Source organism: Nipponia nippon, unplaced genomic scaffold, assembly GCF_047370975.1.
Source record: "Nipponia nippon isolate SJK-2023a ecotype South Korea unplaced genomic scaffold, ASM4737097v1 scaffold_4, whole genome shotgun sequence".
NCBI classification, from domain to species: Eukaryota; Metazoa; Chordata; class Aves; order Pelecaniformes; family Threskiornithidae; genus Nipponia; species Nipponia nippon.
In genome coordinates, this window is record NW_028262358.1 from 52,035,205 (window position 1) to 52,048,353 (window position 13,149).

The window sequence follows — 13,149 nt, forward strand, 5'->3', positions numbered from 1 at the left end:
AATCTCGTCATGGCCCTGATTTGCTGGACAGCATGTTTCCCTGACTTTGAGGCCCTCGCAGCAACTCTGAACATTAACTGGGGCTCAGGCCAGTCGAAAGCAAGGGCAAGATCACCGTACTGCCAGCCAGGAAGCAATCCTGGGGGATCAACACACTGCCTGCGAGAGTCCAGCAACACTTTGCTCAGCTGGAAGCTCTCTTCCTGCAGATGATCATGAAATGGCAGCAGTATCTTGTGCCCTGCATACACCATCCTTATTGAAAACCAGCGTTCCCCAGCAGTGCTAGGGACCAACAAGACAGAAACAGTGAAGGGGAGCCACAGTACCGTTGTGCCTGTTTTCCTCTGCAACCACAAGACTGTTGCAGTTATTAAATGGGAGGGACTAGGAAAATTGTGAAAGCTGCTGGGTAGTTCTTGGCAGACCCAGCGTTGCCCCAGTGCTCCTCGAGGCACAGGACGCCTGGCCAAATCCCAGCTCAGAGTCCTGCAGGTCCCTAAGCCTGAGCCCAGCTCACTCCAAAGGGATGCCTCTGCAGGGCTGCCCCCTCCAAACACATGGAGATACAGCTGTGTCCTGGCCCCAGCCCCATCCTAAGCCTCCAGCGGAGCAGGACTCTAGTGGGCTTTCAGTCCCCTGGCAGCTGTAATGCTTTTCCCACCTTGACTGGAGTCTCAACATAATATTTTTAATACAATTCTGCATGTCTGTGCATGCACACATTTATAATGCTATGGAGGCTTAGGAAAACAGTTTCATACAAAAAAAAGTATAGATTATCCAATATGAAGATGACATTAAGACAAGAAAATGTAGTGGTTACACATTAAAAACTGAGCAAGGCTATTACTTTATGAAGGACTATGAGTCTTTCTCCCATGCACCCCTTTTCATGCTCTGGAGTTGCCACATGCCCATCTTTGTGAGTTTGAGGATAGCTAATAAAATCCCCAATAAGGGGTACTGTACAGGCACATGAATTCACACGAACACCATAACACTTAAGGACTAGCAAAAAAAAAAATCTGTGCAAATCTGTTGCAAGTTGTACTAAGACTATATGAGGTTTGTAGTCATCTCAGCTCCATAACTGAAATGAACCTCTGTTATATTATGCTGACCCTTCATAAGACAAAACAACAGACTTCATGGAGGCTTCTAAAGTTTTGTTGGGATGGACCCCACCATCCCCAAGTTAAGATCTGCCCCCATGCTGAGGTCCACGCAGCTGGTACGAAAAGTTCCCAGCTCTGAAACATATTTATATTATAGTGTACAGAGAGGGAAGCAGCTATGCAGTAACAGGGACAATCCCATCAGAAACCCTCAAACTTTGTAAATGAAGAATAGGCAGACAAAAAAGAGACAAGACAGGAGAGAGTATTTATTCCAGTTTGCCTTTCCATGCTAGTGCCTTAAAGCAGGCTACCCAGAAAAACTTATGCCTTCTTCAGTCATGTGCTACTTCGGACGTTTGGACATGGAGATAGATCTTTTTGGCCTTTGGAGCACTTTGCCTGCAAGAATAACAAGACATGAGCAGCAAACCAGGAATGAAGGTGTTCAGTAAGCACCTAACTTCAAGTTTTTCATTTGCCCTGCCTCTTCCCCAGAGAAAATGAGCAGCTCATCCTAAAATACTCTAGATTTGCTCTGGCTCCTCAGTAGATACTAGTGCTTCGCTCACCGCATGAGTAGCTGCTATCAAGAATGCCCTTTTTCTGTTCCACAAGATCAGTTAGGTTTTTTAAGCACAAATAACATTTATAATAGTGTTGCAGCAGGTTTGAGAGACTAGTGCAGCTATTCACAGGCCAGTAGACCTATGCTGCTTGTTTTCAGATGCCTAGGAAGACAAGAGGTAAAAAGAAAGTCTCTCCAGCTAGAGTCTGGGCATTAACTAGCAGCTTCTTGGAAACATAGGAGGTGGGCAAGTAATCCCTGGGCTTCCCCAAGGAGCTCTGGGCGGGGATTTTGCACAATTTCAAGCAAAAGCTGCTAAGAGTTCATCATCCAGACTCACCTGTGAAAGTTTTCAACATCTTCAACGGTCTCAGGCAAAACTCTTCCTTTAGTTTCAGGTAGAAGCAACACCAATCCACCCGCAATCAAACCAAGAACAGCTTCAAATCGAACAGATGCACAAAGAGCATGTTAGCATATACCAATTTCCAGCATATACACCACTTTCTACTGCCTGGCACAAAGCACGCATAAATGGCATTTTATTTTGTTCTTCATACAAGATGGGCACGTCAAGGCTCTATGTGCAAAACCGGCATGCCACCTCTGGACGATGTGGCAGCCACGTGGAGACAGCAATGAGCCAAGTTCAGTTGCAACTTATGCCCTGAACTATGGCATCTCAGGCTGGACAGGCAACTGTAAAGAGGAAAAAACCCTTTCTGGTCTGAATGTATGCCAGGAAATGGATTCCATTTTTCTGCTATTTACATAACAAGATTTAGAAAATACATACACAATGTATTATCTCCTACACAACATGATTAATTTCTCCACTGATAATTTCTTTTACCCACTTTGTACATGTTTGGTGTCTGTATTTTAAATCTACCAAGCACCCTCCTAAACATGCTGTCTGTTAAAAACTGCATATTTCCATTCAAGACATTTTTGCATAAACAGTGTGCTGATCTAAAGATTCAGAAAGGTTTTACAGACCCTGACCTGAGAGTTCAGGTCACTAGTCTGCAAACACTCATCTTGCATTTATTTACCAACCTCTTTCCAAATAGCTGGAGAACAGCCAGTTAACAGACTGTCAGAAAAGCTGAAGTATAACAGCCAAGCTTGTTAAATAGGCAATTCTGTGAAGTTCTAAGTTTTGGCTCTTGGACTGAGACAATATACCTCACAGAAGAGCAGTAACTGATCAGATTTGAATTCATCAAAATATTAATCATCTCATCCAAACATTAGAACATTTTTCAGCTCTTTGCCATCTGTCGAACCTGTATTCACCTCTAGCTTCCTTTAAAATGCAAGGAACAATAATAAGGGCAGAGGAGACATGAATGCATAAACAAGCTCCAGGTTGTTATAAACTGAAGGTTATGGCTTTTGTAGATGGGAAGGGGCTTCTGCTGAATTTGGGGCAACTGCCTTAGCTACTTTTCCCTCCCTCTGAAACTTGGGCCCCACTGCTGCACCCCAGGAGCTGCCGGCACAGAGGTAAGATGGCACTTACTGAAGACTATCAGTGGCAGATCCTGCCAGACTTCCACCAGTCTGTAGACAATGAATGGGACGATGACTCCACCAACATCACACAAGGAGGAGCAGACCATCACCCCGAGGTTCCTGGTTCAACAGCAAAGGGATCACGTTAGCATCACAGTACCCTGGACGGAAGGGCAGGGATCACAGTTCTGACCCTTGCACAGGGCATGCAGCTCAGCAGACCACAAAATGCCAAAATACTTTGCAAAGCCCTAGTTTTCCAGTGGTGGGCACATCGGGAAGTTATTCAGACCTAAGTACTGCAAGAATAAAAAGCTTAGCAAATAGGAACCAGAAAGTATATCTGTATTTTCACAGGTGTAAGCAAATTCCCAAGGTTAAAGATAGAAGAGAATCAGACCCATAGTGTCTGACAGGAGTCTCCAGATGCAGTAAAAATGTAAAACCATTCGCTTCAGTACATCTTAGGTGACATAGTGCAAGGGTGGCAAACAATCCTTCTGTTTGCTATACACCATTAATAAAATTTAAAACTCCGCTGTATTCATTATGGATAGAGAAATAAGATTAATAGAGTCTCATGATTTCATATGTTATGTAGCTTCATATAATTAGTGTCTCTCCAATGAAGAAAGGAGGAGTAAGATTCATCTGGTCAGTGCAGACATCTTCTCTGCAGGCAATGGCCTACAGTCACTGGGTAGAAAAAGGAAATTTTGAAGAGGAATTAACTCTCAAGGTTTAGATTTCTGCAGCGCACATATCTGCTTCTGAGCTATTCACCATGCAGCCCACTTACAAATAGGGAAAAAAATCCAGTCCTCAGGTGAAGGGCTTGAGTTAACACACATTGTCCATAGCAGACTCCACTCTGGACAGATCCATTTAAATGTTATTTTGATTCAAACAAGACACAAATCCAAGCACTGCGTGGGACTTCAGAACCCTCATCCATCCTGGTTGTCTCCACTTTTCGCTTTATTTCAGTCACATGAGTTTTCATCTGCCTTCAAGTACATTTGTTGTCTTTAAGAATCTACTTTTTAAAGCATTTTACTTATGCTCCACCTACTTTATGTTCAGCAGTACCTGTGTAGTTCTGAAGCATTTGAGGACAACTTAGTCTAGCATAAAACATAACATACCCATTGGCCTCAACTATTTGTTTCCAGGCCAAGTGCCAATGGGGAAGAGGATGCACCTACCTGATGTATGTTGGATACAGTTCAGTGTTTACAAAGCAAACCATTTCGAAAGCTATTGTGATTCCCATTCTCCCAATGCAAGCAGCAATCACTTTTAGCCAATGTATGTCTGCAGAGAAAATGCATTCAACACATTTAAAAGTATCCCACTGATTTAGCCAGAATCAGTTAATATACCAGTGTTATTTTATGGAGGACCTCTGATCCCATATCACTTCATGATTTTAAGGGGTCTTGTTTCACCTATGTGAATGAGGGAATGAGAACAGCCAGCACCGCATGAGCTGTGGCATGGGGACCCTCCCACAGCGGTACGGGGGACCCAGGTGCTTTGAGATTTATTATTAGCAGTGCTACAAATCAACCTCATTTCACTTCTGCAGCACGAGGAGCGCTACTAAAAGTCAGGGAGGCAGCACCCGATGGCGGGGGTGGGTTTGCGGACCTTTGGGTCTGGACCTCGGGGAAAAGGGAGAGGTGAGTGCTGTTCCCCGGGGGGCAACGCCAGGGTGGGAAGCCACCGCGTGGCCTCGTGCAGGTGACTCACCCTCTGGGATCAGGGCTGTGACAAGGCAGGCAGCCCCAGCCACCAGGTTTGCTGCAGCCCAGGGGTAGCGCCGCCCAATGCGGTCAATGGTGACAATGATGATGAAGGCGGCTGGGAACTCGACAAGTGCAGAATAGAGGAAATCCAGATACACGTTCCCAGCGGCTACTCCCATGTGCATGATGAGCCCCTGGTAGAGGACAGAGCTCGTGAACCTAGGCAGAGAAGAGCACCCTGGCTTCATTAGTCAGTCGGAGGACTGAGGTCTGTGTCCTGCTGGAGCCTTTGTAACCAGAGCTTCAAAAACAGCTCTCCAACATTATCTTCTTACCAGTTGTACATCAAAATTAATGTGTTTTTTCTCATCTGTGGTGTCCTGACAAGGTCAATGAGTGAAGGACTCTGCTTTCTGCCATCTTCCTCTTCAAATTTAATATCCTGTGGAAGAGCCAGTACAAAGTACCAAGTACAGTAAGTTTCTACTGGGAGGAACTGTTGGAAGGCACTAGCATGATGCTTGTTTATATGCATAAGCAAACCCTCAGCTCACCTCAAAATGGGAAGGCATCTTTTTCCGATTTTTTTTAGCCATATCACTGACAATTTTCATAGCTTTGTCATTTTTTCCTTGAGAGATCAGCCACCTGGGAGACTCTGGGAGGCACCTACGATACAAGCAGATGCTATTATACACCAAAACATAAAGCTCACATAGTGCTCCCATGTATGGATACTATGGAGAGAGAGCTTTGGTTGAATAAAGGCAGGTGTTTTTTTTTTCTTTGGGTGGTTTTTTTTTTTGTTTTTTCTGTGTGTGTGTGTCCCCATCAGGAAAAGTAGTACATCCTGCTGCTGAAATGGGAAGAGGAGCAGTTGTGGTAGTGGCTTTAGTCAGAGATGAGTTTACTAAACATAAATCAGGGAAGGGCTTTGAGGGAGAGTAGCACCATCATTTTATTCAGCCTGTTCACCACAAACTGGCTCCTCTTAGGCAGTCATTTTCCAGTTGTGCCATCACAGGTTAAGAAGAAGTAAACAAGCTAGAACTGGCTTACCAATTCACAAATATGCAAAAAGGAAGACCACAAATCTCTTTCTACTGTTCCTAACCTCTCAACCCATCCAGACAATTTCTTAAATCAAAGTACTCAAACTGAAAAATATCAATAAAAAAGAGAGGAAAGAATCCAAAACACAGGTGAACCTGCGTGCCTTCTTTTGGTTGGACCACAAAAAGCTGCAACTTTTTTCCTTAAAAGAACATGTAAACAACCTGTTACAGCTCTGTTAGCATTCAACAATCTCTCAATAACCATCTTTTCAGTGTAGGGTCTGCTAAATTATGTCAAGGCATTACTTTTCCTTTATGAAATCCTCAATGAAGATAATATATGATATTAAACCACTCTCCCCCAGTGTTTTCCAAAGTGGTCTTTCCTTTAAATAGAAGTCAGGTGCGGTGCACAGGCTAAGATGCAATGAAGTCTCAGTTGCTGAGGGGTCCTATTTCCCTCTCCTTTTTGCTGTGTACCTCCTCTTTGCACTAAGAGGCACACACAACCAAAAAGCAGTGCCAAATCTCCCTCAGTATCAAGCCCTGGGAGGCAGAAGAAGCTGGTTTTTGGGTTGTGGGCAGAGGTACAACGAAAGCCTGTTTACCAGTAGTAGAGCAGGAAGAAGCAGCTTGGCAGGGTGACGGTGAGCTGCAGCCACCGCCAGTGAGGGATGGCGTAAGCGACGGCATCAAAAACCAGGAGCCCAATGGAGAAGGCTGTCTGGTAGAGGATGCCCACCGTCCTCCGGTACTTCGGACCAACGACTTCTGTCACTGCAAACATGCACAGAGACAGGTGAATGACAGCTCAGCCATGACTACTCAGTGCAGCAGTAACTTGCTCTGCGGGGACACTGGAAGACCAATGCTGTGTTAACGCCCTCAAGAAACCGTCTTGGTAATTCTGGGCTTCCTGGCATAAAGCCTCCAGACAAAAATCCCCTGGTGCTCACAGAGGAAGGTTTGCTTTTCTGTCACCCAAACTCTCAGCAGAGCAGAAAGCACTGCTGCTGCTCTTACACTGGCCGAAGGCATCCAGTACTGTCCCCTCTCATGGAAATCTGCGAGTAAATCAAACATTCCTCAAAGTGCACGGATGGATTTTGTTGTAAAATCAAACACCAACCTACATAATGTCCCCAACCCAATAACAAAACATCATATTTTGTTTTCTAAGTGCAGCCTTTCAGCCTGCATTTCATGCCAAGTATATAAGAAATGCTTGTACCACAGGATGGCATACAGCTCCCTGGTCAGGATGCCTTCACGACTCATCTACACTTTGCAACTGCACATCACAGGATAGACCCACAGGTTAAGTCTTGTTGATACAGAGCTAAAAGTAACTATTCCAGCAGGCAGGCACAAGCACACTCAAGATTTTGCATCCGGTTGTGTGATTTCAAGAAAGCAAACCGACTAGAAAAAGAACAGAAAGCAGTTATTTAGCAAGCAAAGGAAGTGCTGCGTTTTGGAGCCATGGATTATCTAATACTGCTTGGCCAAACGATGCACGGACACAAAGACATCTCCTCAGGCTCAGTAGGACTGAGCCAAAAGCAGCTGAAGGGTAGTAAAGTGTCCCAGGAGAGCATGACAACAAGGTTGCTCTGTCCTTGTACCCTTCCCTGAGCATTCAGTGTTGGCCACCCTTCGGGAGAGGTTACAAGTTTAAAGGGGCTTTGGGGCTGATTCTGGGTGACTTCTCGCTCATAAGAGAGTTTCAAGGAGAATGCAGAAGTAACAAGGTGTAACTGAGGGAAAATATCAGGATAGGGCAAGTCATTATCCTGATAGGGATTTTATGCTCTCAAATGGCATAAAGTTCCCCAGGAGAGGTGATGAAGATTTCATTTGTGCCAGGAAAAGATTTAAGAGGCCAAGGAAGCATCTAGAATATGCACAGGAAGGAACAATCATGTCTTGGCAGAAGATGATCTGGACTGTGGGCGAGATGTTTTTATTTTATTTATATCAGACATCTGGATAACTGCATTAGCAAGATGTCCCTGCTAAAAGACTTAATAGAAGTTTAGGGTGTTGACATTTACATTTTTTCCACTATCACAGTGAACTGGATCACTCAGAGCTATTTGGCAGAGCCACCTGACATCCTAATCCAGATAAGGCTCTATTGGGCAGCATTTAAAATACTTAATTTGCTGCTTTGGGGTTTGCTTGGTCTTGGGTATTCTTGACAAGAGCCTGAACTCCACACCAGAGAAGTCAGAGAAGTCCCAGGCAGCTCTTCCATGCACCAGAAAGTGGTCCTGAGCCAGCCCCAACCCTGCTGCCGCGCAGCCGTGCTTCACCACCAGACATGATCAGGACAAGGCACTGGGAAAGGCATCAGCGCAGCCTGGCTCCTTGCATTGCTTTGCAATCCCCTGGGGTGGTCTCCACTCAGACAAGTGCACTGATACCCTCAGCAAGTGCATGCTGTTCTTCAGTTATTTTTAGGCTGTAAAGCCTCTGTTTGCCCTTTAATGCTCTTTGTGTCATAAAAATGCCTCCAATTTTCCCCACCCTCTACCTGCTTCTTTAATGGCCTCCTCTGTCATCACCCCTCTGCGACTGGGCTGGAGCAGCTGTGGTCTGCCCGGGGGCCATCACCTTCCCCAGACAGTGCCTGAGGGGAGGGAGAGGAGCCCAGGGGCCCAGATCTGCAAAGGGGGTCTGCACCATAGGGGAAAGCCTATCCTGAGGTAACAGTCCTAGTATACTACCGCTTGCTTGAGCTTTGAAGGCTACTGTTGCATCTCCCTAATGACAGTGCTTGAAAAAATCCTGAGAAGTCAAAGAGGGAGAAAACTTCTTGATAAAACACCATGGGAGGCATTTTTTAAATGGCTTTTTTGGGGAATTCTTTGGATTGTTTTTTTTTCTTCATCTTCTGCAGCCAGTCTTGCTCCTGGTAAAAGGTCTGAACTCACCCAGGATGTAGCCTGCAGTCCAGCAGCCCTTGCTGACCAGCCCTTGCAAGAACCGGAGAATGACTATCCACAGGTAGGTGGGCACGAAGACCAGAAGGATTCCACAGACAACATTTGCAAGAATTGTATTTAAGAGGCAAAATTTACGGCCAAACCTGGATTGGAAGATAATACGTGTAAAGCAAAACACTAGTCATGAGAACACAGGCACTTTAAACTAGTAAGAGCTTTGTGCATCTTTGAAAAAAAGAAAAAAAATCCAACTTTGCTATATAAGGGATAGATACATACTGACTTTTATTCTTAGCCCATTACTCACTTATCTGCTTTTCTATTCCCTGAAAAATTATTGTGCCAATTGCTCTGCAATTCCACAAAGGCTTTCAGGAAAAAGAAAAAATTCCCAAGTTAAACAACAATAGTCCTGTATTTACGTATATTTGGACTGTGACTGTTATCCCTGAATTTCAGAACAGGCAGCTTAGTAATCTGTTTTTTTATAATGGCGGCGAAAAATAAGTATGGGTTAATATTATGATTCTGATATGTCTGCATGCATCAGATTTATAACAGATTTATATACCACAATCTTAATCTTCAAAAATCTGATATGTATGGATCTTGTTGTGAGTGGGCTGCATTTCACAGCTGGAGCAACTCAGAGCTTGCCGTAGTCCTAGGCAGGAGGGGAACAACGGGGAAAAAGGGCCTTCAAATGCTGGCATTTTTTTCTTTTTAACCCCAGCCACCTGGGCTAGGGCAGCTGGCTCTGCTGGCTCTGAACAGGGAGCTAAAGATGCCAGGACACAGGGATTTCTGATTTTTCACAGTGACTGCTGTTGTACCTATCTGGCAATCTCTGCGTCTACTATTTCGAAGTTTCTCCAAAGGAAGCAAGATGTTTCCAAGCTGCAGCGACACAGCACGTGACAGATCAAGTGGGGGCTCCGGACCAGCGTTTCCTGGCTTCGGTTAACATCCCAGGGCTCTGGTGTGGCACGGTAGGGAGTTTGGGGTATATGGTCCTAAAATAGTCCTTGCAGGCTCTGCAGGACTCACCGAGTGGGAAATTTGTGCAAATCCACCAGGTACGACCTAAGAGACAGAGTACTCGCTTCTCATACCACGACAGAACATCCAGGTGGTTGACCTTATTTTGAGAAGAGCAGAGATGATAGCAGCTGCACAACCTTTACTAAGCTGAGCTGCTGAACACTGATAAGGGAGGTCAGAGAGTTTTACTGTCAGCCCACACCTACCTGTCTGCTATGTAGCCAATGTTTATGGAGCCAATAAAAAAACCAGCATTCACAGCAGACTGAAAGAGGTCCAGCTTCCAGGAGTCCTCACACACCAGGTTAAACTAAAGGAGCAACCACAGTTAGAAGCAAGAGAGTGAAACAAGGAGCTGGCTCACATCCACAAGTTTCCTTCACTTCAGATAAAGATTTAAATTTGTTTCTGGGTCAATGACCAATTTATCAGCACCCAGAAACCCTACTGACTTAATTAAGCGTCCAACATTAAAAACAGGATCAGGCCCTTGATCGGTTTCCTAGTATTTCCCATTCATGTCCCCTATCTCGTTACTGGAAAGAACATAATCCAGGGCCAAGCTTTATGCCACATGGGTACACACACATATTTGCCATCTGGCCTTAGTTCTCTTATCTTACTTAAGTAGATATACATAAAAGCTGCCGGAGAATAAGTTATTTCAAAAAGCTGTCCTAACATGACCGAGAATCCCTTCCCATCCTACTGGTAGCTGGGTTTATTTAAAGCTATACGTCTTTAATCAACCTAAAACCAGATAGATACTCTTCCTGATGCTCTGTGGGGCTTCCTATGAGGCTATTCTTCCATGTCTAAATTTTTCCTTCGAAAAAAGTAACATGCTTTACTCTGTGCTATTCTTTCCCTTGCTTAGCTGCCAGAGCAAGGGACAACAAACAGAGCCCAAGAGCCTTCATGGAAACAGTCACATCCAGGAGCAAAACACATTGCCAAAATGCACGCAGAGGCATGTGATGTTCCTGGTTATCCTGTGAAGGAAGCAGCCCACGGGCCTGGCCTGGCACCCCCTTCAGAAGAAAAGGGAAGACTGATGCGAGAGTGTGACTGCACGAATCCACACAGACTGCAAGTTTTCAGCTTCCCGCAGTCTCAAGAGGTCACAGTGGGGGCATCTGGACCACAGCATCTGCTCGAGCCTTTTGCAGCAAGATGTGCCTGCTGCGCTGCTGCTTTGTAGAAGTCTTGGGTCACCCTCTGTTTGAGGTGTCTCACTTCCTCACTTGAATATCACACAGTCCATACTTTGCTGAAAGAAGTACACCTACAGTACACCACCTAAAATCTAGCTCCAACCTCTTACAAAACTATAAATGCTGAAGTTGCTAGAACACAGAATTTACCTGCTCCTCTGTTTGTGTTAGATATGTGGGGGAAAGAATCCTGACTTCCACCATCTCCAAAAATTTGGTGGAACTTTCTATGACAAAATCACGTTTGTCAGCCCATATACTGATTTGTTTTTAAAGGTAAAGCACCTAAAACCCTAAAGTACCCTAAGTAGCTTAAATACCATTTTCAGTTTGTTCACACATCTTCTGAGAACAGAAAACAGCCATTGGATTTTCTGCAATTTATTCCTGAATTAAGCTGTTTAATTGTAGGAGGTGATTACCTTTCCCCCACCCATAGTCATTCAATCATATTTGAAACAAACTTTAGAAGACTTTCATCATCTAAAAAAAGAAAAGAAATCATGACCTTCACATCTGGGCACGGATCCCCAGAAGACTGAGAGGTCTGTGCAGCGCGCCCAATTGGGGATCGGTTGGTTTTGTTTGTAGTGCTGTGACCCGCTGATCCCTCACAGGCACTGTTTACACACCTCCACCAATCCGACCTCTCACGCCACGGGAGTTTCATTCAGAACTGGACTTTATCTACCTAGGGATTTATTTGCTGAAATATGCTTTGCTCCCCAGCTGGAGATATAAGCGTCCTGAGCAGCCAGGGTAACACTTCACAGCAAGGACAGAGGGAAGACAACTTGTGAAGCGCCCTGTGCAAGTTCACAGCAAGAAGATCCCCTCGTCCAGGTAAACGGGTGTCATTTCAACACAGCCTAGGCTACCCCAACCCTCTCCCACGTCCCTCAGCTTGTCTGTAACTGAGGGGCCAAGGGACGGGGGGTACTTGTTTTTACCTCAGTCACAAGAGAGGTCCCCGGGAAGTCGTAGACCCAGCCGTCCTGGCAGGGACCGAGGGGGACGGCACTCCGGTTGCCCACGAGGCTGCCGAGGGGGTCGGTGCAGCTGATGCCCGTCGCATTCCAATCTACCTCGTACCTCCTGCAGCGGCTGCCAAAACCAGCCCCATGGCTGCCCCACTCGGGAACCGTGTGATTCAGCTGCTCCTCCAGGCTCCAGCCACACCGCTGGCTCAGCTCAGCCACCCCGGGACTAAAGCAGCGATGCTCGGGGATGAACCCAAAGAAGACGACACCCACGTACACCGGGGTGAAGGCAGCAGAAAGCAAACACAGGACAAAGAAGGTTTGCTTCTGGAACCTGTCAAATTCTCCAACATTCTCCAAAATGTCATCTAGAGTTGGCATTTTGGCATCAAAACCACCCCAAAAACCTCATCTAGGTCTCTGCAGCACTGATATATTTAGTTGGCAGCAAAGCTATTTAAGTAACAAAGACATTTGACCAAAAGTCAAGACTAACTCCATAAATTATTAAACTACATGTTGCAAGCTTTATTTTTTAGGTTTCATTTGAAATCAGACCTTAATTCACCCAAGGAGAATTTGCATTTAACCCCTAATCAGAGCACGTATGTTCCTTTTCTCCAGAAAAGCCGCTAACAGCCACAGCACTTTGGTGTTTTTTTATTAGCCAAACAAGCTCCTCAAAGAAGAGGCATTGTAAGGAGCAAGTGTAGATGGAAAATTCCACCAATATGCAAGCAAATGAAAAGTTTAGTGTAGCAGTTGCTGAGCACTGCATGTGAACAAGGCTTATCAACCGAGTTCTATGAAGAACAGGTAAGTAAACTGTGAAATAGAAGTGTCTCTACATTGCGCCATGTAATGGTAAAGGAACAGCTTTCCCACAAACTCCAGTATCGTGTATGTCTCACCCCTGCAGCCACCCTCATTCTCCACACTCCTCCATTTCCAAGGAAAAC

The 13,149-nt window shown here is 45.2% G+C and overlaps 1 protein-coding gene across 1 annotated transcript; it reads right to left on the reverse strand.

Annotated features, from left to right (window-relative positions):
- Window positions 1–1,367: 1,367 nt before the first annotated feature.
- Window positions 1,368–12,716, reverse strand: LOC104013791 (solute carrier family 22 member 2). The gene is made up of 11 exons (XM_009466332.2): window positions 12,161–12,716; window positions 10,203–10,306; window positions 8,944–9,098; window positions 6,616–6,784; window positions 5,507–5,621; window positions 5,288–5,394; window positions 4,957–5,171; window positions 4,410–4,518; window positions 3,212–3,324; window positions 2,027–2,126; window positions 1,368–1,520 (listed from the first exon to the last, which is right to left on the reverse strand). The coding sequence occupies exons 1-11, from the start codon at window positions 12,569–12,571 to the stop codon at window positions 1,454–1,456; spliced, it is 1,665 nt and encodes a 554-aa protein (XP_009464607.1). The 5' UTR covers window positions 12,572–12,716; the 3' UTR covers window positions 1,368–1,453.
- Between the last annotated feature and the right edge of the window lie 433 nt (window positions 12,717–13,149).